This window comes from Brassica napus, chromosome A5, assembly GCF_020379485.1.
Source record: "Brassica napus cultivar Da-Ae chromosome A5, Da-Ae, whole genome shotgun sequence".
Classification (NCBI taxonomy): Eukaryota; Viridiplantae; Streptophyta; class Magnoliopsida; order Brassicales; family Brassicaceae; genus Brassica; species Brassica napus.
The window spans coordinates 2,793,316-2,817,330 of record NC_063438.1 but is presented as its reverse complement, the minus strand read 5'-3'; the positions used below and the strand labels follow the sequence as shown (position 1 = coordinate 2,817,330).

Sequence of the window (24,015 nt, the reverse complement as noted above, 5' to 3'; positions counted from 1 at the left end):
ACATAGTTTAGTAATTATATGTAACTAATCGTTGATGCTATATGGTTAGCTCAGGTTGGTGGCTTCGTCTTCCTCGATGAGTTCTGCATCTTCAATTTCTCACTAAACCCAACATTCGTTTCCTCTTCGGATTCAATTTCTCAAGAAAAGTCCCTTCCTTTTTTCTCTGCTCTGTTTCAAAACCAATCCAAAAAAAAATCGAAAAAGATTAGATTTTTTTTTCTCTCCCCATCGATCGAGATTGGTTGTTGACTATGCATAGATCCGGGACAACAATGGCGTGGAACGTCTTCAAATTCTGCACAGCTCTACGCGGACTCGGATCGATCATGATCCTCATGGTCTTAGGCATCGTTGGCGTGTCCTATTACGCCGTCGTTTGGACCAGTTACGGCCCCGCGTTATCCGTTGGAGGGCTCGAATCTCTCGCAGCTCTCGTTGTTATACTCCTTTTTCATTTCCTGGTAAACCCTTTTCACCGTTTTCTCGAAAGCTTCGTACTTTTGCTGAAGAAACTGATAATAAAGATGTGTGTGTGTGTTGTGAAGTTGGGGATGCTTTTGTGGAGTTACTTCTCTGTTGTGTTTACTGATCCTGGTGTTGTGCCTCCTAATTGGAGGCCAGCTTCGGACGAAGAGGAGCAGGAGGGAGAGTGTGATCCGTTGAATGGTTTGGAGTTTGGCGGGTTGCAGCCTGAGGCTTCGAACCAGCGAACTCGGTTCTGTAGGAAATGTAATCAGCATAAGCCTCCTCGCTGCCATCATTGCTCTGTTTGTAAGCTCTCTCTCGGTTACACTTTCTGTTTTATGCTCCTTTACTTCAACTCAGGTGATTGTGTGTTTAAACTCAGGTGGTAGGTGTGTGTTGAAGATGGACCACCATTGTGTTTGGGTTGTTAACTGCGTTGGAGCGCTTAACTACAAGTACTTTCTTCTCTTCTTGGTAAGTCTTAGCCCTAGATCTAGATTTTGAGCTTAGGATGCATCTGTGATTGAACCTCTTCCTCTTTGTTGTGTTCCAAATGCAGTTCTACACCTTTTTGGAAACAACGCTTGTGACTTTACTTCTCATGCCACACTTCATAGCCTTCTTTAGCGAGGAAGAGATACCTGGAACCCCAAGCACCCTTGCTACTACTTTTCTGGCATTTGGTAACGTTCCTAACCACAAATTTTAATTATGTTTGGTCGATTTTCTCTGCTACACTTATCCATGGCTGGACCTGAGATGTTGAGGGCTGTAGACGATTTAGTAAAGATTTTAATAATTTTTTCTTATTACAAATTTGGGGAGCTATGTCTAAAATTTGGGGGCTACTGGCTAGAAGCCAATGTTTATTTGGCTCTGCATTTATTACATCCATCTCATGATGTTTCATCTTCATTACCACAGTTTTGAACCTGGCATTTGCTTTAAGCGTTATGGGTTTCTTAATCATGCACATCTCGCTTGTAGCTGCCAATACTACAACTATAGAGGTATGTTCTTTACTTTTCAATCCTCTAGCTTGGTGCATCACATGGTTAAAAAGCTTTATTTCGTGTATTGACTTTTGAGAACAGGCTTATGAGAAGAAAACAAGTCCGAAATGGCCATATGACCTCGGTAGAAAGAAGAACTTTGAACAAGTGAGTGTTACATTTTTTGATGAACTTGTTTTATAGACTTTATCAAAGTTACTTTCTTATTTGGGAGTTTTATGTTTTTCAGGTGTTTGGTATGGATAAGAAGTATTGGTTGATTCCTGCATACTCTGAAGAAGATTTAAGACGAATGCCAGAGCTTCAGGGACTCGAGTACCCGTCAAAACCTGACTTTGATTCTCAAGATTTCTGAGGAAAAGACTGTAACAATACCTTAGGGATGACTTTGGAAAAGAAGATGTATGTAAAGAGTTGCTTCTACCGTTTATTCGCACGCCATTGAAGAACTCTGAGACTTAAAGGCCAAAGTCACACGAACAGATGATGCTCTTCTTCTTTTATGAGTTAGATAGCATATGATCTCTAGTTATAAGTGTAGAGCCAAGTCTCACTTTTCATAACAATCTTTACTGATTTTTCTTAATAGTCAAAATCCCTTTTGTTGAGGCTGCCAATCCCTTTGTGGTTAAAAAAATCAAATTAAAAATGATGAAGAATGATGAAGAAGCTTCTAGCTTTGTGGTGAAAATGACACGTGTCAAACTGGTATTTCCTTTTTAGAATTGTGGCCCTATATATAATAAACAGAGTTGCTTCATGTTGTCTTTTTAATCAGGGACTTCTCTGTGGAGTTTCTGGTCTCTTCTTGGATTCTCTTACAGGTACTCTCAATCTCTTAGGTCTTGTTCTTCAAACATCTCTTCCAACGTCTGTTGTCTGAGTGACTGAGTCTAACAGGGAAAAGAAAAGTAGGTTGTCCTTAGAGATCTTTGTTAATGAACTTCTCTTAATGCCATGTCATGTGGCTAACTTTGTTACTAAATTTATGAAAAAAAGGATTTTCAGAGTTGTGAAGATGGGAGATCCATTTGGTGGCAGATTCGGAAATTTTGGAGGGTTTAGAGGTAGCTTGTTTGGAGGAAGAGATCCTTTTGATGATCCCTTCTTCACTAGGCCGTTTGAGGATTTGCTCGAACCAAACACCTTTAGTTCAGGTGCTGCTTCCTTTAGTAATAACAACAACAATGGTGGGAGAGGGTTAACAATTGAGGAGTTACCATCTGATGAAGAAGTAGAAGAAGATGAAGATGAAGGGAAAGACATTGGATGTGAAGAAGGACATACTAGTTCAGAGAATCAGCCATCTGTTGAGCACCCTGAAGATGATTCTGATGGTACTTAAAGTTTAGATTACTGATTCTATCCAATAACAGCTTTATGTATTTGTCTGATTTTTTGCTTGGCGATTGTTGTAGCTGAGAGGAGGATTCAGAATGTAAATCAAAGGAGTAACTTCAATGTAAGGGAGAGTGCTCAATCTAGAGCGAAAACTTTTAGGCATCACACCTCTAAGGTTACATATGGAGGCATAGATGGTGCTTACTATACATCTAGTAGAACCAGAAGAGCAGGCAGTGATGGAGTATGTCTCTCTATTTCCATCCTTTCCATTTGTGGAAGCTCTCTGAGTACTAACTAACTGGATTCTGTTTCTAGGTGGTGGTTGAGGAAAGCAGAGAGGCGGATAAGACTACGGGTGAAGCTACTCATAGGATCTCCAGAGGAATCAATGATAAGGTAAAGGTGATGATGATGTTTTTTGCTTCTTCATCTGTATGAGTCTTTTGACTCTATTTGGTTTGGTGTTATTCAGGGACACTCGGTTACCAGGAAGCTTAACTCGAGTGGTGGTGTAGAGTCTACACAGACTCTTCACAACCTTGGTGAAGGTTAGTTTAGTCTGCACTATCTGCTCATCTTGAAAAGCCATGAAGAATCTTAAAAGACTTCTTCTATGTTTGTTTTTTCATTAGAGGAACTAAGTGGCTTTGAAGAAGCGTGGAAAGGCAACTCATCTCTTGCTAATCATGAATCCACTGGTTAGTAAAACTTTTTATTTCAAAAACTATCTTTGGTCTCAGATTCAGAATCTTCGGTTTCAATTTTTCAGGCTCTGATCATAGTTTTGGAGGATGGCTTCTTCCATCTCTGGACCAAACCGGTTCAAGCCGTTCTGCACGTGGAGATAAGAAAGTTGTCCGCATCAACATTGAGTAAAATCATGAGAAATGTTACATCGTGTATGAAGAAGTAGTCACACTACTAAAAGGGAGATTTCCTCAAAATCTAAGCATGCCACGTCATCAAAAATATTCAACCAATCAGAACATTTTATTTTTGGGTCTGGGCTTAAAGTTTGTCTACAGTGAACTTAGGTGTGTGGGCTTCGATTGATTTAAGTTTGGGCTTTATATTTCATTGAACTAAACCTAGAAACCTAAAAATCTACGACGCAGAATTGACTAGGCTCTTCTCCTCTACCACTTCGTCTTCTCCTCTTGAAACCATAGCGACTGAGTTCTAATCATCCACTTCTACACAATCAATACTCCACAAGGTTTCGTTTCATCTCCTTCTTTTTCTTTGAGGTCAGCCGACCAATTCAGTATCTATCTTGGTCTGTGCTTCTGCTTTAAAAACTTTCCAATGTCTTCCTTCCACCTGAACAATATATCGTGTTGCATGGTAGCTGTATCCTAACGCGTCTGAACTGGTGAACACATCGAAGATAACGAAGTTTGAAACCCTCACAATTGGTGCGATAGTCACCTTCATGAACAATGAATCCGTTCAGGTACAGCCACATTTCACTCCCGCCTGAATAGTATACTTACATCCTAATTGTTTAACTTTTTTTTTTGCTCTAATAAATGTTGAATGCTTTTTCTAGCACAGAGACAGTTGACGATGTCGAAAGAAATCCCAGATGGTATTACAAAGGGCCAACATCGTTGATGTGAGAATGTTACCGGGGTTGTGAAGTAATGTCACTCACACACACAGTTACACTGACGAACCTCAATCTACTATTCTGATGTTGCAAAGTATTTTTAGTTCACCAACTCCTCTCTGTTTTTTTTTGGTAAAACATTTTCGTTACAATTACAGGTTCCGTGCTGAGATATCTGTGTACAACAGTGGTGACAAAGCCAGCTTCGTACTCCTTGGAGATGCAGGCACTGAACGTACCAGAAGACAAGCTTCTGACTTACTCGACAATTACTTGGGAGGTATCTTAAATTGGGTTTAATCTTCACCTCCCCCACCTATTGAAACTCACGTTTAGTATTAGTGAGTTATATATATCTCAGGCTAATGGAGAGTTGGTTGGTGAGGAAGAGGTTCCAACTCCGCATTGTTTGGTTGATGCAAGCGGCCAGTCACACAAGTTCAGGGTCAAAGTTATCCCATGCAATTTTACATCCAAAAGGCAGACCATCATAGTCACCAAAGTTGTTTGTCCTGCGCTCCTTCCACCTCGGAAAACAACAGTGGACAATCCAAGCTAGGCGCTAGATGTGGGCCACCGCCTCTCTCCAGTCAGTGATGCTGCTAACTCTACCGAAGGTTCAAGAAGCTTGGGAGGTTTTCTTGTGAGGCAAATTCATCAACCAAGGAGAGGGAGAGAAAAGCAGAGAAGGAAGACAGATGTCCTAGGCGTAGCACCTAATAAGACCTCCCTGCCTCCACGTACTCACTAAATTGCCGCTTTGTGTCATCATTGGAACATTTACTTCATCTGTTGCTATGACAATTTTTTACTTTTGGTTGCACTTTAATTGCTGTTGATTGGAAGTTCCCATCTTAATTTCTAAAACCTTTCCTGAACTATTAGTTTTACATAACTCTTACTTTCCCTTATGGTTTTGGTTTTACATAACTCTTACTTTAATTGCTTTTGGTTTTACACAACTCTTACTTTCCCTTATGGACTGTGCGAGCTATAATAAGGTTACTATTTTAAATATTGAGATCCACATCAAATGGAATAATGTTGGATGTGATTGAGATTTTAAAAATTAAAGATGTGTATTTATCAAAACAATTGTTTTGCTATACTCTTCTATTTGTGGCTACTTATTGGGGGAACATCCTAATAAATTATATTCTATCTGATTCAAAAAACAGATAAATTTTAAATTTTCACACATATTAAGAAAATATATATTACATTTTGATTAATTTATTATTCTGTTGTAATTAACTAATTTTCACAATTTTTAACAATATAATTTCAATAAACCTAATTGGTATTTTTGAAATTAAAAATTTATCATTAATTAATGAATTGGAGATGTAAAAGTATATTTCTTAAACAGATTTTTTTTTAATTAAATGTGGAGCTTTGGAAAAGGAAATAATATAAATATTATAATCCAATCTGCAAAATATTTGTTTTCTGTTTTGTTTTTGTATTTTTTTTATATATTTGTTATTTGTTTTCAAGGGAAAAACATTAGTCCTAGAAGAGTATAGAACAGTTGTGTATAAGGAATCTACTATAGTCTTCCATCTCTAAAAGGTTAGGAAGACATATAATTCACTCAATATTAACACCACTGTACTGCTATTTTTTTGTAACTGAACTACTACTTTTTTTTAGCAAGAAAATTTACTCCAATCTAAAAGAGACTTTGATTCGGACAGTCAAACCGTACTGCTATTTTTATAACACAACTCATTTTCTTCCTCTATTGATGCAGATATAAAAACGAGGAATAAGTCTACAAGTACAAAAAGGTAGTCGAGGCATAGATTGGTCATCTCATACGAGGAAATGATGCCTGAAAACATGTTCTCACTTCATTGAAACCATAATCTCAGAAATTTACCGTTTATGTCTATAATAAGGTGTTCCGTATGTATCTATCTACAACAAGCGGCCATACTTTTATGTGTATTCACTTATATTTTTGGAAACAAAAACAATGTCTTCGATTTGTTGAGCTTGGTCTGAAGCTCAATGTTTTTTACTTTTGTTAACGCTATTTCGTCTCATATAGAACGATCCTTAGGCATGCTTTCTTATTGACTTCTATTTCAATGTTTCTCCGTAAAAAATAGAAAATATTGGGTGAAGAATATTCACAAGAAGCCGAAAGCAAGTCATCAACAAATAAAAAAGAACTGCAAGATTTCTCACCGCCGTCATTTCTATGTCAAACTTTTAGTTATTTTGGTATTTTTTAATAATAGTATCATATATTTCCACAAAAATTTAAACATAAAATATTTGACCATACAAAGTACTTTTATTTTACATTTTATTTAATATCCGAAGTACCATAATAAATAAACTAATATCCAAAGTACATTTATTTATAACTGAACATTGAATCATTAATTTTGCATTTTTATAATAAAAAAATTATTTACAAAATAATAAATACCAAAAAACAATATTGAAAATAAATTATAGTTTCGAAATTTCAAAAAATTATTGAATCACTTTTTGGCATAAATTTACATATTTAAATATTCAAAGTGGTTACACATTTTATGATTTTTTTAATGAACATATATATACATATATATGAAATTAAAATTTTAATTAAATCAGATGATGTATAAACAAATATATGATACATAAAATAAGAGAAAGTTTAAAAAAAAATATTAGTATAGAATATTTGAACTTTTAATAAAGAGTTAGACATGATTACTAAAAGATTAATAGAAATAATACATATAACAAAGAAATATTTGATGTGGAGATTAATAATATATTTACTTAATAATCTAAATATGTAAGAAAAGATACTTTGGATAATAACTACGGTTTAACAAATTATATATTAATTTTGCATTTGTTTACCATCCCATACATATTTTAGATAGTAAAACAAAATTGTAAGTTTTACTCATTTCTAATTCAATTTCTATTTATATTCTTATAACATAGAAATAATATTTTGTAATACAAATGTTAAATATAAGGTTATTTGAATAAACCCGGGCGTAGCCCGGGCAAAATCTCTAGTATCAATAATTTTACATCGTGTAGACATGTTGATTATGAGAAATTAATTTTGTTGTTTGGATGTTTATTTACATCATTAGACATCATAAAGGGTAAAAAAGAGTAAATTCCAATTCTAACGTCTGAACAAATGCTCCTCTCCCGATAGATGATCCACGTGTCTTATCCAACGGCTAGGATGCTTTCTTGAGTCACCACGTTGGAGACCACCGATAGCTCCCACGTGTGCGATATCTAACCCATTCCCAACAGGCAAAAACACGGATCTCGCTACACGTGTCTCTCCTTTCAACACATCTTGCCATTTGAAACGAGAGATCGCTCTCTGCGCGGCGTTTTTACACACTAAAACGGCGCCCTTGTTGCTTAATTTCGCAGACCTCAGCGTTCTTAAGAACTCTCGTCGCTTTGAGTCCACCACCAAGAACTCCACGCCGGGAAACTCCTCCATAGTGTTCTCTGTAGATTCTATGACCACCACGACCTCCGTAGCTTCCGTAGTAACCACTCCTCTCATGGCTAATACGTACTCATGTTTCGACTGCTCATCTTGTACTATGCACACATGTCTCCCTGACGTGTGAGCTGCAGCAACCGCTAGTCCCACGCTGGTCGCGACTGGATCCCCGCGTGACCATGTCTCGACGATTAGCCTCGCGTTCCATCCAGCGGCTGTAGCTGATAAGAACTCCGCCACTCCTGATTCTTTGTAGTTCTTACACTATACACACATATATAGATGCAAATATTTACGTAGGATAAATAAATATACACATATGTGACAATATCATATATGGTTTTTAAGCTAAATCACATACTGATCTAACGGTGTCAATGTAGGCGTCAGAGGCGGTTTCGGGCGACCAAACAAGCTTCATGTTGAGAGTGAATGGAGTTTGTATGAGTTTGAGAATGAGTAAGACGTTTGGTTATCATATAAATAGACAGACGGAGCGTTGACATTTGCTTATGCTGAATTAACAACGTGTCAATTGGTGCCATGGCTGCCACTTATTACTTTTTATTTATCATCTTCATTATTTCTTCTTAATATTAATAAATTCTTTTTTTGAATGCAAGAAATTCTTATGCTAATTTTTTTCATTATAAATGTTGGGATTTCGAACTTGGTATGTCTACGTTTAGGGTAAATTTTTTTACCCTGGATGAATAATATCTCTTCAATTTGCGTCGGCCTTTAAGATATTCTGTATAGAATTCTCATCACTTGAAATATCCACCTAATAAAAATATAACTTTTTTTTGTTTTACTTGAGATAGATACTTCTAATGGTTTTTCTAAACCATCATCTGTATATGTAAGTAAAATCCATGGGCGATAGCTATATTATACTTTCATTTATTTGTCCAAAAAGTATATATAATATCTAAAATCAGTTATTGTTAGTTTACCTAATTAGGCTAGTATAATATTAATCTCTCATATAATTTACACAAGCGATTATATACGCAGAAATATAAGACTTATTTATTGTAAACATGAAATTATTACATTTTTTTATCAACTAGCTATGTTTGTCAAACTTTTAGTTGATTGCTTTTATTTAGGTACTTGTTTCGTTTTCGTCATAAGGGTCGAGTGTAAAAGATATACGTACGTAGATTAGAAGATTTGATCGCGACATTCTGGACTTGTTACATGGATGGTCAGCCTCAATCTTTGATTTTTTTTCTTTATTTTGTTCGTTTTTAATCTTTGAGTCAAGCATTTGTATTTCAACATAATGACGATTCATATTTGTTTTTTCTTTGACACTCGCTTTCATTGTGCCAAGTGCCAACCAAATGTAACTTACATAACATCAAACATATATAGACGTATTTTCATCGCCGCTTAGTTTGGTTTATTATACACGTACCATATAATAACTATATATATACTTTCTTTCTTAATCTTGCACTGTGTTGATTGAATTGTATGGATAAACTAACTAAACCTATGAAATCTTTCAAAACTTAAATTTTAAGCCAAATTTTAGCAAAAATAAAACTTAAATTTTAAGCTATATATATATATATATTTGTGGTTGTGGTTTTAACCATATATTCACTTCACTGATTAATTATATATGATAATTAAGTAATTAACTCTCGAATAAGTGTACTTGTCAATATGTCGTGTAGCCATAATTTGAATTACCGTATAGTCACTTAAATTGGATACTAGTTGCTCATAGTATACTATTTTGGTTGAGACAGGCATGTATGGCTCCTGATATAGCAAGAAGAACCAATATCTAATCAAGTACCCTAAAACTAATAAATTTGGAATTTGGCATGATTCTAATTAGATTTATTATTGAGTAAACGACAAATAAGCGCTTTCGTTTTATACTAATCAAGCGCGATTTTTTAATTGCAACTTTGCACTAAAATATATGCTATATTTATAAATAACCAATTTGATAAAGGGGATAAACGCAAGATATATCGTAGCACTCCATCCTGACTATGACTTGCGAGGAAGTCAGTGCTTATCACTATCTTAACATCCGGACATAGTTTTTCATGGACCTATATTTTAAGATGTATCTAATTCTTGTAGAGGAATATGCTTCGAAGTTGAACGCGAATGTTAGTCTAATTCTATTCTTTCTGTTTTGCTGTCTCTATCTCTCCTTAAGGAAATTAAGAAATGGAGTGCAATAAAGACATTAGGGACCTTACTGCGCACAAAACTTGTCAATCTATATGCAAATTAAACGTGGGAATATGGATCAAAACTCGTTCCGTTTCATACTAGACGGAGACATATATGGTACTTGAGGATGCATCAAATAGCCACCCCAAACAAGTTAGGGCCGGTTCAATAATTTTATTGACATTTGGTCAAAAAAAAACTCTTAAATCTAATATTTATTAAAAAATTTACTAACTATTTTTAAAAAGTGCTGTAAGTAAATTTCTTAAATAATTATGATAAAATTAAAATATACATGTTCATATAAAATATTTTGGACTTTTTATTAAGTTTTTATTAAAATATACATATATTTTTTAAAAAATAAACCTTTAACTATTACTCCATCTGTTCCATAATATAAAATATTTTACACAAATACATAAATTGATAATAAGTTAACAATCATAAATAGTAAAATATTATAAGTTAACCAATTTTCAATAAAGTTAAAGTACTTTTAAAGTATCAAAACGTCTAATATTTTAAAACATCAAAACTTTTTTCAAAACATCTTTATTACACGAAAATGGTTACACGAAAATGGTTACACAAAAATCTAAAACCCTAGCAGTACTGGGGAATGCGCTGATCCAAATGCATGGAAAAAATGGGGCTAAGGCTCAATGTTTTTGAAGTGTTCAAAGACATAAAGGAGAGGTATATAGTTATCAAAAACACCTCAAGTACTGGTCTGGTCAAGAACTGATTACTAGACAGTTGTCATGGTGGGCTTTGAACGATTTCTAATTTTTACTATTGGACTCTTAACTCCAAACTCTCAGGGCCACAATTTGAGAGCCAACACTACACGGCGTCGTTTAACTAATATTCCACGTAGACAATACATAACCGTTAAACGAACATAAACCCAATCCTGTTTTATCTCCTAACAGAAATGCTCGTCTTCGCGCACTCTCGTCATCATCCATGGAGTTCGATTTCACCCACCATCCACCTCCTCGGAGCCTGCAAAACATCACACGACTTAAACAAACTCCATGCTCGATTGATCACGACGGGACTCATCAAAAACCCCGATCTCACGACGAGGATCGTCCTCGCCTTCGCCTCCGCCTCCTCCTCCTCTCGCCGCCCGTTTCTCGCTGAATTCGCGCGTTGTGTCTTCCACGAGCATCATGTATCTTCTTCCGGAGAGGTGGAAGATCCGTTTCTATGGAACGCAGTGATCAAATCTCACTCTCACGGAGTCGATCCGAGGAAAGCTCTGTTCTTGGTCTGTTTGATGCTCGAGAGCAGTGTTCCCGTGGATAAATTCTCGCTCTCTCTCGCTTTGAAAGCGTGCTCGAGGTTAGGGTTTGTGAAGGAAGGGACGCAGGTTCATGGGTTTTTGATAAAGACTGGAACTTGGTCGGATCTGTTCCTCCAGAACTGCTTGATCGGGTTGTATATAAAGTGCGGTTGTTTGGGGTTCGCGCGGCAGGTGTTCGATAGAATGCCTCAGAGAGACTCTGTTTCTTATAACTCGATGATCGATGGTTATGTTAAATGTGGATTGGTTGAATCCGCGGGCGAGCTGTTTGGTTTGATGCCGAGGGAGAAGAGGAATTTGATAACTTGGAACTCTATGATCGGCGGGTATGCTCAGAGAGCAGATGGAGTTAACGTGGCGGCGAAGCTGTTTGATGAAATGCCGGAGAAGGACTTGATTTCGTGGAACTCGATGATCGGTGGATATGTAAAGCATGGGAGGATTGAGGATGCTAAAGGTTTATTCGATGTGATGCCGAGAAGGGATGTGGTTACTTGGGCTATTATGATCGATGGGTATGGGAAGTTAGGTTTGGTTCATGAGGCTAAGACTCTGTTTGACCAAATGCCACATAGAGATGTTGTGGCGTATAACTCTATGATGAGTGGTTACGTTCAAAACAGGTATCACATGGAAGCTCTTGAAGTATTTAACCACATGGAAAAGGAGAGTCACTTAACACCAGATGAAACGAGTTTAGTGATAGTTCTCTCTGCTATTGCTCAGCTTGGTAGATTATCCAAAGCCATTGATATGCATCTGTACATTGTGGAGAAACAGTTTCCTTTAAGTGGAAAACTCGGAGTTGCTCTTATCGATATGTACTCGAAATGCGGAAGCATACAACACGCCATGGGAGTTTTCGAGGGAATCGAAAGCAAAAGTATCGATCACTGGAACGCCATGATTGGTGGGCTAGCTGTTCACGGTCTTGGAGAATCCGCATTCGACATGCTCTTACAGATTGAAAGACGCTCCATAAAGCCTGACCATATCACTTTCGTTGGAGTCCTAAACGCATGCAGCCACTCTGGTTTGGTGAAGGAAGGCCTTCTCTGCTTTGAGCTCATGAGGAGAAAACACAAGATAGAACCGAGACTGCAACACTATGGATGTATGGTGGACATACTAGCGAGATCAGGAAGTATAGAGCTGGCGAGAAACTTGATAGAGGGAATGCCAATTGAGCCAAACGATGTCATCTGGAGAACGTTTCTCACCGCTTGTAGTCACCATAAGGAGTTTGAAACGGGAGAGCTTGTCGCGAAACACCTCATTTTGCAAGGTGGCTATAATCCGAGCTCCTATGTGCTTCTCTCCAACATGTATGCTAGTAATGGAATGTGGAAGGATGTTCGTAGAGTTAGAACGATGATGAAGGAGAAAAATATAGAAAAGATTCCTGGATGTAGTTGGATTGAGCTTGATGGAAGAGTCCATGAGTTTCTTTGTAGATAAAACGATTGTGCAACCATGATGTAAACCTATTCTGCAACCCCTTGTGAATCAAATGAAGAACAAAACAGAGTAAATAGATGAAGACAATGTCACAACATATTCATTCACATGCACTTGTTTTTACATCCTAAGTACATCAGCTACAGTTACAAAGGAGATAAGATTGTTACATCATGAGAGTTTATTCAGTTCTTTCACAACATCTGCCATGGATGGTCTCTGGTTTGAGGATTCATGAGTGCAGAGAAGACCAAGTCTAGCGAGCTGAGCAGCTTCTGTCTCCGGGAACTTCTTTCTAAGATTTGGATCGATGAAATCTTCGTTCAGTCTTCCAGACTCTACAGCTTGTAAGATCATCAAATGGCTGATTTTGCTTTTGCCACTGAGTATCTGCAACAGAATCATACCAAAGGCGTAGACGTCGCTCTTGTCAGTGAACCTTCCTGTAGTTATGTACTCAGGAGCTAAGTATCCCATCGCAGCACTTGCTTTGAGCTTCGAGAAGACGATATCATCTGTGAAAAGCTTGTGGAGACCGGAGTCCGCAAGAGAAGGATTATACCAATGGTCAATGAGGATCTTCTCTGCTGATAGATTCTGGTGAACTATTGCAGGCTTATTCCCATTCTCTCCATGCAAGTAAACAATGCCTGAAGAAAGAAAAAAAAAACACATGAGACTTCACTTACAAGAACAGAGTTTGGTTTGTGAAAGAACTAACCTCTGGCGATTCCATTTATGATGGTAACTCGAGTAGTCCATTCAAGAACATCACCACTCTCATCCTTGACGTCAAGATACTGCAAGAGATTACCATTAGGGACGAACTCGTAGATAAGGAAACACTCTCCTCTCCCTTTTGAGCAGCAAAAGCCTCTCAGCCTCACTAAATTTTCGTGCTTCAGCAACGTCAGCATCTTCAACCCTCTGAGAAACTCCGATTCATCTGACTTACAGCTCGATTTCGCTATACATTTGATGGCTGCAACAGAGCCGTCTCTAAGGGTACCTTTATAAACCGAAGAGACGTTACTCTTCCCCAGCAGATTAACCTCAGAGAAGCTCTGAGTGGCTCTCTCAATCTCCTCGAGGTTGAACATAAAGCTGTCAAAGACTTCTTGAGACAACGCACTGTTGTTGTTACTGTTCTGTCCTCTACCTAAGGGATCCCAACCCCTCGAGTACTCTAAGCTGATCAACGGAGAAGAGCTTTTTCTTCTGGAAGGTTCTTTGAAGTTGTACTCAGTGCTTACCCTACTGTCCATAGCATCAAGACTGCTTCCAATCCTCTGTTTCCTTCGTCTGTACCATGTGAACGTTGAGCCAGCGAAGACTGCAACTGCGAGTAATGATCCTATTAGTCCCATGACGACTCCCAAAGGTGCTGACTTAGAGGCTTTTGATGAGCACCCGCCGTTGTTGTTGCTGCAGTTGCTTCTTTGTAAGTCTGCAGATTCCGGTTTAACATCATCGGTTGTTCTGAAAGTCTTTGGGTTTGTTGGGTCGGGACGGTTTAGGTTCGGTTCGTTAGAACCGGTACAAGGTTTCAAATCTGTGAAACCATCTCCGCATAAACCGTGGTTGTTTGTATAGTGGAACCCATTGTTTAGCCTCTTCAAACCTGAAAACACCCAAAAAAAACAAGAAATTAGATCCGGTTTGTTCCGGTTATGCCGTTGGTTTGGTTCGGTTATCTTAAGTATTTTTTACCAGAGGGAACAAAGCCGGAGAAGGAGTTGTTGCGAATGTCAAGAACTTCAAGCAGAGGAGCACCGGCGAGTTTAACCGGAACAGGACCAAAGAGATCGTTGAAGCTCAAATCAAGCCTCGTTAACGTACGGATATCGCCTAAACTTGCCGGTATAGCACCGGAGAGTTGGTTATACTGTAAAGCCAAGACAGTGATCTTGTTGAGAGAACCTAACTGTGTTGGTATACTCCCACTTAACTTGTTGTAACATAACTGAAGAACTGCAAAAAGCAATATAGAATCTAAACCAGTTACAAGACTAGCTCTCTCTTTTTTTCTACTGTTATATTCCTTCCTTTTTTTAAAAAAATATATGAAAATATGCATATTAATACAATTTTTATTATGTAATAATAGTAAATTGTAAACTATAAAAATAATCATATTTATTAACTTTTGATTGGTTAAAAATTATAAAAATAGTTCATTAAAAAAACAATACACTTATGGTCAAAATTTAAAATATTTTTTAACATGTGTCAAAACTCTCAATATACATTTAAAAACAAAAACAGAGGAAGGAAAACCAAACCGGACACACTTAAGATCTTGTTACTGTAATAAATGAAGTATAAATGAGTTAAGACTAATTCAAGAACGCATGCATAAACAAGACTGACCTTGAAGATTGTCTAAGTCTCCGATTTGAGGAGGGATTTCACCGGAGAGATTGTTGACGTTGAGGTATAAATCGGCGAGGAAAGGTAGATTTGAGATATCTTTAGGAATCTGACCGGTTAAGGAGTTGAAGTGTAGGTATAAACCGGTTAAGCTAGTGAGGAGACCGATGGAAGGAGGGATGGTTCCGGTTAGACCCATTCCTTGGAGAGATATGTTAGCTACGCGGCGGTTTCCGTCGCAGGCGACACCGTCGAAGGAGCCGGGGGAGCAAGGGTCGGAGTCCGGAGTCCATGAAGTGAGGAAGCGTTTCTGTGGGTCGAGAGAGGATTTGATGTCGAGGAGAATGTCGAGCTCTGATGGGGAAGATAGTGAAGGTGAAAGGAAGAGGAAGGAGAAGGAGAGGATGAGGGAGAGTGAGACAGGGGAAACCATGTTTGGTTGAAGAGAAGAGAGAGAGAGAGTGTGTGAGAGTGATGAAGAAGATAATGACTCTTTTTTTGGTTTTTGAAGAGTCAAAACATTTTATTTTTCTAAGTAAAAGATTCTTTTTTAAAGACTTTTCAGTATAGTACAGTAATAGTTAGGCGAATCTAGCTTTTTTATTATTTTCAAAATTTAAAATGATGCCAACTCTCACTAAGATTTAATGGTAAGAAAAGTTGTTTCTTTTTCAGTGCACCAGCTATAAAATTGTACTTTTGCATATCATTGTTTTCACTTTTTCATATATCCACTGAAGTTAGGGTTTGCTAACATTAATATGAAATAATAAGTTTTCATAAATGCTTCATTCCACTATGAAAAAAAAACCTCATTTGTTCTATACTCCATGAACATTTATACACGTTAGTTTAGTTCAAGTTTCTTTGGGAAAATGTTTGTACAAAAAAATTATTCCCATATGTTTTGTTTTTATCTCATTTCAAACTAGATTATAGTTGTATTTGTGATTTTCAGATCATCGTGAGTAAATATCCTTACCTATGTGATATGTACAATATAATATAACCTGATATCAAGCTTATATGTTCACATGGAGAATAAGGAACAAAGATAAATGACATTTGTTGACATTATTCCACTGAATTACTATATTTGCTGCAAATAATTGTTACATGAATGAAACAAGAGTAGGTTATATTATATATATATATATATATATATATATTGTAATACAATTTTTTTTTTAGATAAAAAGAAAGATAAAGAGGCATCCAAGAGGCATGGGCAAAGAGTACATCAAATGGGACAAAGCAGACGATGGAGGCAAGTCAATAGAAGCAACATGTGAACATTTTGTTTTACACGATTAATCAAATATAAGTTATTTAAAAAAACATGTGAACCTCTCTTGAGATAGTGTTTTGCTATTTTCTTGATTTGATCACATAAAAATTGTAAATGGACCAACACCTCACTCTACTCTAAAGTATAACATGTGAGTTTACAGAAACAAGAAAGACATAAAGCAAGCGAATAAAGCAAAAGGCTATAGGGCTCCTTTAAGATGTCTCGTTTCCTTTTTTGTAATCTATTACTTCGTCGGTAGAGGTGGATGTCTGGATGATATACAGTCATATATGTAATAATATTTCTGTGCGTGTGTGTCGTTTGACAGAATGAAATCATTGTAGTTTTGAGTGAGACTGAGATTTATCGTAAAGTAATGTGTCCATTATAACTCTTTAGTTAGTGCAGTCATTTCTCTGTGTGTATGATGACATCATTGACATGTAGTTAGAAAACATTCAAGTTTCTCAATTCATACATAAACCCCAAGTTAAAACAACTAATCTATATGACCAAAAAAAACAACTAATCTATGAACAGTTTAGCTATCGTACATCTACTAAACGTGCCAAAGTTAAAAAATCCTCTTAGTGTTATGGTATTAAGGGATATGTATCCCACATTGAAAAATCAATGGTACATTAAGTAATATATAAAGGGTTAGGGCCAATCCACTAATTGCCAATTAGTTTTGAGTTGGAAGCCCATAATAAACCCGAATCTAACATGGTATCAGAGCCCAGATCCTAATAAGTTAAACCCCTAATTAATATTAACCCTACCCGACCGGGTATATAGGTCGTAATTGACTCGCTCGACCGAGTATAACTGTCTTAAAAAGGTTCCGAGATTTCTGGCCGATAAGAGCCATCATCTCGAGGAGGGGGTATTAAGGGATATGTATATCCCACATTGGAAAATCAATGGGACATTAAGTAATATATAAAGGGTTAGGGCCAATCCACTAATTGCCAATTGGTTTTGAGTTGAAAGCTCATAATAAACCCGAATCTAACAGCATTCGATATGATGTTTCGAAGCAAAAATATAAATTATAAAGAACTTTCAGGTATTTGTCTCATGTCTAATATCACCATATAAGACCTTGGTGGTAAATTTATAGAAGTTAAATACATAACAATAATATGTTATCATCAAGGTCACTTCTTATACAAGTGTTTGAATCGTCTTCGTCTATAAGAGAAAGGCTCACAGGTAGCAAACCCAGCCTGTCACATTTTGTTTGGATGCATGACTGCATGAGTACGATGTTTCATACTACTTTTTTTTTTTGCCTCTAAATATTATTTTATTAAACGGGCCAAGCCCAACACCAAAAAAACATCATAACCCAACGAAACAGACCAAACGGACCAAGTCGAAGACAAACTACAAACGGCCTCAGGCCCAATAACAAACCGGACGAACCGACAAGAAAACACGCCAACGAAACGCGTGTTACTTTTAACGAAACGAGAAGACACGTGTCAGCCAGAAACAACGAGGCGAGACACGCGTCACACAAATAGACACCGGCACCGAGCGCAAGCCGAAGACGGAAAACAACCGCAAACTTCGCCGGAACACGCCGGGATCAGAACGCGACGCCATGGACCTTAACAGAATCACCGCAACCACCTCCAACTACTGTATTGGAAGGTTAATGGAAACAGCTTCTTCAATCGAACGCTATAGAGAGCTCAATCGAAACTGAAATCGAGAGCTCATCCAATCTCAGGTCCTCACACACCATGAACTCGTCACACCTCGGTCACCAACCCAAACATTAGACTATAACCGGCGAGCACCACACGCAGTCAGAGCTTCATCACCGTGAAAAACGGAAACCGGATAGTTCCGCCAGAAGAAGCGCGGAACCACCAGAAGCAGGAGCCGGCTACACGCCGTCGAGAGGACCACCATGTACCGGAATCGGATTTTTCCACCGTCGAGGGGACCACCGCAACTCTTAATCTCTCGGAATCTCAAAGAGAGAGAAGAGAGAAAAAAAGTCTACCATCCCCTACCACTCGAACTCTATGATACATTAAATGTTACGATGTTTCATACTACTATTGTTAAGAGTAAAAATTCAAATAATAATCATAATATTGAATATGTTGGTACTTGGTAGGCACCGCATTCAACGGAATATCATCCTTGTTTTGTTTTTGTGCACATCTATGTATTTTGTTTTGTTACATATCGTGTCTAAATCTAAGTGGAACTATAAATAGCAATACTATTTATAAGTCTATGTTTTCTTCGTCTCGTATATTCAGACGTTGAAAAACGAAACTCGTGTTTGTTCGATGCTTTCTTTGATTTAATATATCTAAAACTGTCCAACGCTATATATACGCGTGCCAATTAGTTACCAGATGTTAGAAAATCTCGACATTTTCAAATGCATTGTTATCATGATTTTGTGTGTGTACAAGTACTTATAGTTAAGTAGCTTCATCACGTATTTCAAGTTTTCAATTAACATTTGCTATACGTTAAGCAATACGAAACTATACTAACCAACAATTTTGTTGTCGTATCCACATTTCGAATTCAGAAAATTCTAATATAAAAGGTAAGATTTGATTATTTCTTTTGTCTCACCTAACACGGGAAGACAAAACGAAGTAGTGTCCATGATACAAACAATATGCAAGCTAATGATTACATTTTTAATGTGTTCCATGATACTTATATCTGTGTAACAACTAATAATATAGTAAATACAAACAGTGAGTTATATCAAACAAAACTCATGTAAAATTACGATCAGTATTTAAAATATAATTATTAATTAAATCTTTGATTATGGTGGAAATAGTAGTCCTCTCAGGCTCTCAGCTTTGGCAGATATTTATTTTGTTCACACAGTTGACCAATGTATGCCATTATCATACCTAACAGCTCGCCCCTCAAATAATTGATTCGTAATCAAAGTCATTCAACCCCAACACACCATATGCATCACACATATCACATTAAAAATGTAACCATTTCAATTCTGGTACAGTGAAACAGTAGTCTCGGTTCTGTGACTGTGACGTAAACTCACGGTAATTGTTTACTCGATTCACTATGTGTTAAAGATTACGCATATATAGACTACTATGTGTTAAGATTACGCATATAAAGTAACATTTTTGTAAAGCATATAATAATAGACTAAAGCATGGTTAACTTGGAACCGTAAATATATCTATGAGAGTTCGAAAATATAGTCATAGGGTTCGAAATTTAAGCCCGAGACACTAATGTGCTTTATAGTAATCTGAATGAGACAGGGCACTTCAACGGAATTGTTCGTCACATCACCCCTGATGGTCGAGGTGCTAGCGGTTCGGGAAGCTCTCTTTCAAGCTAAGCTAGGGCCCTTCATCTATCCAATAACTGCCTCAAATCAGATAATCATGTGCTTATCAAATCACCAATCTCGAAGCAACATCAAGTGGAGCTCTACAGAATCAGTTTAGATATGGAGAACCTATCTTCATCTTCATCTTTCTCACCTATTACTTTTTCTTATGTTCCTAGAAGCTTAAACTCGGCTGCAAATGCTTTAGCTAAATATGCCTTGTATCACGCAAACCCTATGCTACGTCTTTAAGTTTATGAATGAAATATTTGGTTGTTCAAAAACAAAAGAGCTTCAATCTTATTTTGTTCAAAAAAAAAAGAGTTTCAAAAAAAGAAAGAGCTTCAATAATAGAGACTAAAGGATGGTTAAGTAAACAAACCTTAGAAACTAATATATACATCTACTGCATATATATTCGTGAGAGTTCGTAGATGTAGTCATAGATGTTTACAGAATTATATCAAACTTTATACCCATGGAAATCAATGCAATGTATATTAATCTGAATAGTTTTTTGTTATTGATATGATGTGGTGTTTGTTTCATAGAAACCAAGATTTATTGGAGACTACAATTAACCAAGCAAGTTCAAGACATATAGTTTTCAAGAATGCAGTACATATATTAAGGATATTATTTTTCACATGTTATAACTTATAAGGATGCTATTTATATGCTAACATCGAATACTGCTCACAAGGAATCACGTGACCCAGACAAATGTGCACTTTAGTTAATTAACAATAATCTCATCGACATACATATCCTCACAAGTTTTCTCTTTTGCTTTTAATATTCTCACTCTTATTTATTCTTGCGTTTCTCTAAACCTTTAATTTCTTTTACGTAGTTCTTGATATGCTGTTATTTTATGATCATTTTCTGACATTATGGTATTATCAAAGAGTAATAATCCATTCAAAACATTGATCAATTACAACTTAAAAGACTAAATCCAGCTTTAAGCATATGCATGATCACACTTTCATACTATACATGCAAAGGCAAAGATCTCGCTCACTGCGTCAACTATATTTTATCACTCTAAAAAAAAAGGCTGAATACATTATATGAGAACCAAGAAACCAAAACAAATCGATCCAAAATCGTATTGATATTAACTAAAAGAGACAATAATCACGAAAAATTCAAAATCATAGGACCTGTTGAATTATCCAATATTTGTATGCAAATTACAATAAATTATCACTTTAAATTATCAGAAATCATCCAAAAAATCGAGTCGAACATAACCGAATTTTAATTAGTAATTACTAGTTGTTTTTCGCTTAGTACCAAAACTGACGTACGGGCTTTTATTTATAAAGAAATAAAATAGATCAAATGGCATATTTTAGTTATGGGCCTTTCTTCCTATAATGGGCTATTACAAAACATGATCTAAAGCCCAACGATTGAGCTTTTACAAAACGAGATGTCGACCCAATCGTAAATGAATAAAACTAGGGTTTAGTATATAAAGGCTTCTCTCTTGACGCGCAGCTGCAACGATCTCATCGAGACAGTGAAGAAACTCTTAGTTGTTCAAGATGGGGCGTATGCATTCAAGAGGGTACGTTCGTCATAGTTCTCATCATCTTCTTACCTGTTTGTATCGATTCAGGTGTTATATTATGATTCTAATCTCCTCATTTTGTGATTGTGTAGAAAGGGGATCTCTGCATCTGCTTTGCCGTACAAGCGTTCACCTCCGACATGGCTCAAGACCACCGCACTCGATGTAAGATTGATGTTGATTTGGTGTTTGTGTTGAGACATTAGCTTCAGTTGTGTCTTTTGATTGTTTGCCTAACTTATCTCACTCCTAGTACTAAGAACCGGAACTGTAACTTGTTTTATTGAGTTTGTCGGAACGTTTTTATTCGCTTTGGTTTTGTTTTATTCGTGTTGAGACATTAGCTTAAGTTGTGTCTTTGATTGTTGTCGTCTGGTTATTTAATTGCTTAACTTATCTCACTCCTAGTACTAAGAACCGGAACTATAACTTGTTTTATTGGGGTTTGTCGGAACGTTTTCTTTCTAGCTCTGGAACTTGATTTGGTTCATCTTCTGTTAAGCGATGAAGAAATGTTTTGTTCCATTGTCTGAGAAGTACGTGGTTGATTTTATTAGACTTGGTCTGATCAATTCCATACTGTTAAACAGGTTGATGAGTCGATTTGCAAGTTTGCAAAGAAAGGTTTGACTCCATCTCAGATTGGTGTCATTCTCCGTGACTCTCACGGTATCCCTCAGGTCAAGAGCGTTACCGGAAACAAGATCTTGCGTATTCTCAAAGCACACGGTTTGTGTTTTACTCCTTGATCATTTGTGTATCAATATGCTATGGATAAGCAGGAAGAAACTTAAATAGTTTCATTGTTGTCTTTTAAAAGGTCTTGCTCCTGAGATTCCTGAGGATCTGTACCATTTGATCAAGAAAGCTGTTGCTATCCGCAAGCATTTGGAGAGGAACAGGAAAGACAAGGATTCCAAGTTCAGGTTGATTCTTGTCGAGAGCAGGATCCACCGCCTTGCTCGCTATTACAAGAAGACCAAGAAGCTTCCTCCAGTCTGGAAGTAGTAAGTGCACCTTATAACCTACCCAATCTTGATCAACGCGTTGGTTCTTTTTCTTATTATTTTGTTGATTAAAGATTCTTGAATATGCTTTTTTTTTTGTTTTTGCAGCGAGTCTACTACTGCCTCCACGCTTGTTGCTTAGAGAGCATGAAGTGCATGGATTGAAGTGGAGTTGTTGGTCGTTTCTATTCGTATCAACTAGAGTTTTTTTTTCTCATTTTCGTTTTGTGTTTGTTTTTTCAAGTTACAGTTGTGGTTTTGATGATTTCAAGTAAAAAAACTTTTTAATTATTTTCTCAAGAGTTTCTAAATATTATAAAAAACACAACACAGAATATCCATCAGTTGCAGTGTTCCTGGAGACGCACTGGTTACAATTATGTGAAGAAAACAACACTCATCTATACTATTATTATTCCAGGCGTTAGTCGGGCGGCCAGCGAGCTAGCGAGTTGTTGAAAAATCGGGGAATAATCAGAGGATAATCTGAGATTTGTTTTCTAATATATTTTAAAATTATAAATATATAAAATTTTTTTTTTTGAAACACTAATATCTAAATATTTACAAATATGAATATAAACATCCAAATACACATTGAGACATCATGGTGTAGTGGCGTGCGAAGATGATTGTGCAGTTTGAGATCCCTAGTTCGATACACCCACTATTTTCAGTAGTTGCTTGCAGTTGAGCTTAAATATAAGTCTATAATCAGCCAAATAGAAAACAATTATGCGGGTTTAGGCGGATTAAATCGGTTTAAACCCGATTAATCGCTTTCATTGACCTATTTTTTGGTCGTCAGCATAGGTAAGGCGATTAGTCATAATCGCGGCGTTGGCCGATTATACGGCTAGGCGCCCGCATTTTCGAACACTGCTATTATTTTAGAAGTAAATTTGCTTATTTGTCATCTTCTCTGTAACTCTTAAATTTAGTCAACATTTCTATAAATATTCTTAATTTTTAATTTGGAAACATGATAATTACAATATTTCATATACTATTATATTTATTATTATTAGATAAAAACGAATTTTCTATATTGTAGTTGAGTCAATGATTTTAATTAATATTTTTAATAATATTTACATATTAGATATCAAATAGTTTTTTTAAAAAGTATGATAATTATCATCTACATGAATATATGATATTATTTTATTAATAGCATACCGCAAATTCTTTTTATATGTCATGAACGGATTATATCAATATTTTTGGTATTATAAAGGTTATATATTTTTGATTAATGAATTAGAGATCACTGATTAATCAAAAATTTTAGATTTTCATAATTCTCAAACAAATAATACCAATAAAGGTTTCATTGTTATGTGTTGTTAGGTTAATTTCATATATTATAAATATAACATGCATCTTTAGCACATGTATAAGTTATTAAAAGAAGTAGAAATAAGATTAGAAAATAATTCTAAGAATATATTTTCAAAACATTATGCACCGAATTATATTTAATATTTTGCTTAAGACAGTTTTCAAATAATATT

General features: G+C 36.3%; 6 protein-coding genes across 31 annotated transcripts; 4 read left to right on the top strand and 2 right to left on the bottom strand.

The window, feature by feature from the left end:
* Positions 1 to 33: 33 nt before the first annotated feature.
* Positions 34 to 2,098, top strand: LOC106450900 (probable protein S-acyltransferase 14). Its single transcript, XM_013892693.3, has 7 exons — positions 34 to 464; positions 549 to 774; positions 851 to 942; positions 1,028 to 1,151; positions 1,393 to 1,478; positions 1,563 to 1,628; positions 1,711 to 2,098. The coding sequence occupies exons 1-7, from the start codon at positions 255 to 257 to the stop codon at positions 1,834 to 1,836; spliced, it is 930 nt and encodes a 309-aa protein (XP_013748147.1). The 5' UTR covers positions 34 to 254; the 3' UTR covers positions 1,837 to 2,098.
* LOC106450901 lies at positions 2,006 to 5,345 on the top strand. Of its 26 annotated transcripts, none has more exons than XM_013892694.3 (11): positions 2,082 to 2,305; positions 2,481 to 2,818; positions 2,900 to 3,066; positions 3,141 to 3,221; positions 3,298 to 3,373; positions 3,458 to 3,523; positions 3,595 to 3,859; positions 3,941 to 4,041; positions 4,174 to 4,278; positions 4,375 to 4,714; positions 4,777 to 5,345. In XM_013892694.3, exons 2-7 carry the CDS (start codon positions 2,500 to 2,502, stop codon positions 3,699 to 3,701), a joined length of 816 nt encoding a protein of 271 aa, XP_013748148.1. In that variant the 5' UTR covers positions 2,082 to 2,305; positions 2,481 to 2,499; the 3' UTR covers positions 3,702 to 3,859; positions 3,941 to 4,041; positions 4,174 to 4,278; positions 4,375 to 4,714; positions 4,777 to 5,345. The 26 variants fall into 26 exon arrangements, with proteins under 26 accessions (XP_022574796.1, XP_022574794.1, XP_013748148.1 ...); XM_048780452.1 differs by having other exon boundaries at positions 3,595 to 4,041; positions 4,380 to 4,440; positions 4,593 to 4,714; XM_048780451.1 differs by having other exon boundaries at positions 3,595 to 4,041; positions 4,380 to 4,465; positions 4,593 to 4,714.
* A 2,122-nt stretch (positions 5,346 to 7,467) lies between these two features.
* LOC106454619 lies at positions 7,468 to 9,456 on the bottom strand. The gene is made up of 2 exons (XM_013896732.3): positions 8,283 to 9,456; positions 7,468 to 8,185 (listed from the first exon to the last, which is right to left on the bottom strand). Exons 1-2 carry the CDS (start codon positions 8,340 to 8,342, stop codon positions 7,580 to 7,582), a joined length of 666 nt encoding a protein of 221 aa, XP_013752186.1. The 5' UTR covers positions 8,343 to 9,456; the 3' UTR covers positions 7,468 to 7,579.
* A 1,575-nt stretch (positions 9,457 to 11,031) lies between these two features.
* On the top strand, positions 11,032 to 13,003 carry LOC106450903 (pentatricopeptide repeat-containing protein At2g45350, chloroplastic-like). The gene has a single exon (XM_013892706.3). The coding sequence runs from the start codon at positions 11,064 to 11,066 to the stop codon at positions 12,894 to 12,896; it is 1,833 nt and encodes a 610-aa protein (XP_013748160.1). The 5' UTR covers positions 11,032 to 11,063; the 3' UTR covers positions 12,897 to 13,003.
* On the bottom strand, positions 12,971 to 15,781 carry LOC106450902 (LRR receptor-like serine/threonine-protein kinase RGI5). The gene is made up of 4 exons (XM_013892705.3): positions 15,267 to 15,781; positions 14,607 to 14,867; positions 13,618 to 14,517; positions 12,971 to 13,546 (listed from the first exon to the last, which is right to left on the bottom strand). Exons 1-4 carry the CDS (start codon positions 15,697 to 15,699, stop codon positions 13,068 to 13,070), a joined length of 2,073 nt encoding a protein of 690 aa, XP_013748159.2. The 5' UTR covers positions 15,700 to 15,781; the 3' UTR covers positions 12,971 to 13,067.
* Positions 15,782 to 21,357: 5,576 nt separating this feature from the next.
* On the top strand, positions 21,358 to 22,792 carry LOC106450904 (40S ribosomal protein S13-2-like). Its single transcript, XM_013892708.3, has 5 exons — positions 21,358 to 21,491; positions 21,587 to 21,659; positions 22,085 to 22,223; positions 22,315 to 22,501; positions 22,610 to 22,792. Exons 1-5 carry the CDS (start codon positions 21,469 to 21,471, stop codon positions 22,641 to 22,643), a joined length of 456 nt encoding a protein of 151 aa, XP_013748162.1. The 5' UTR covers positions 21,358 to 21,468; the 3' UTR covers positions 22,644 to 22,792.
* The last annotated feature ends 1,223 nt before the right edge of the window (positions 22,793 to 24,015 follow it).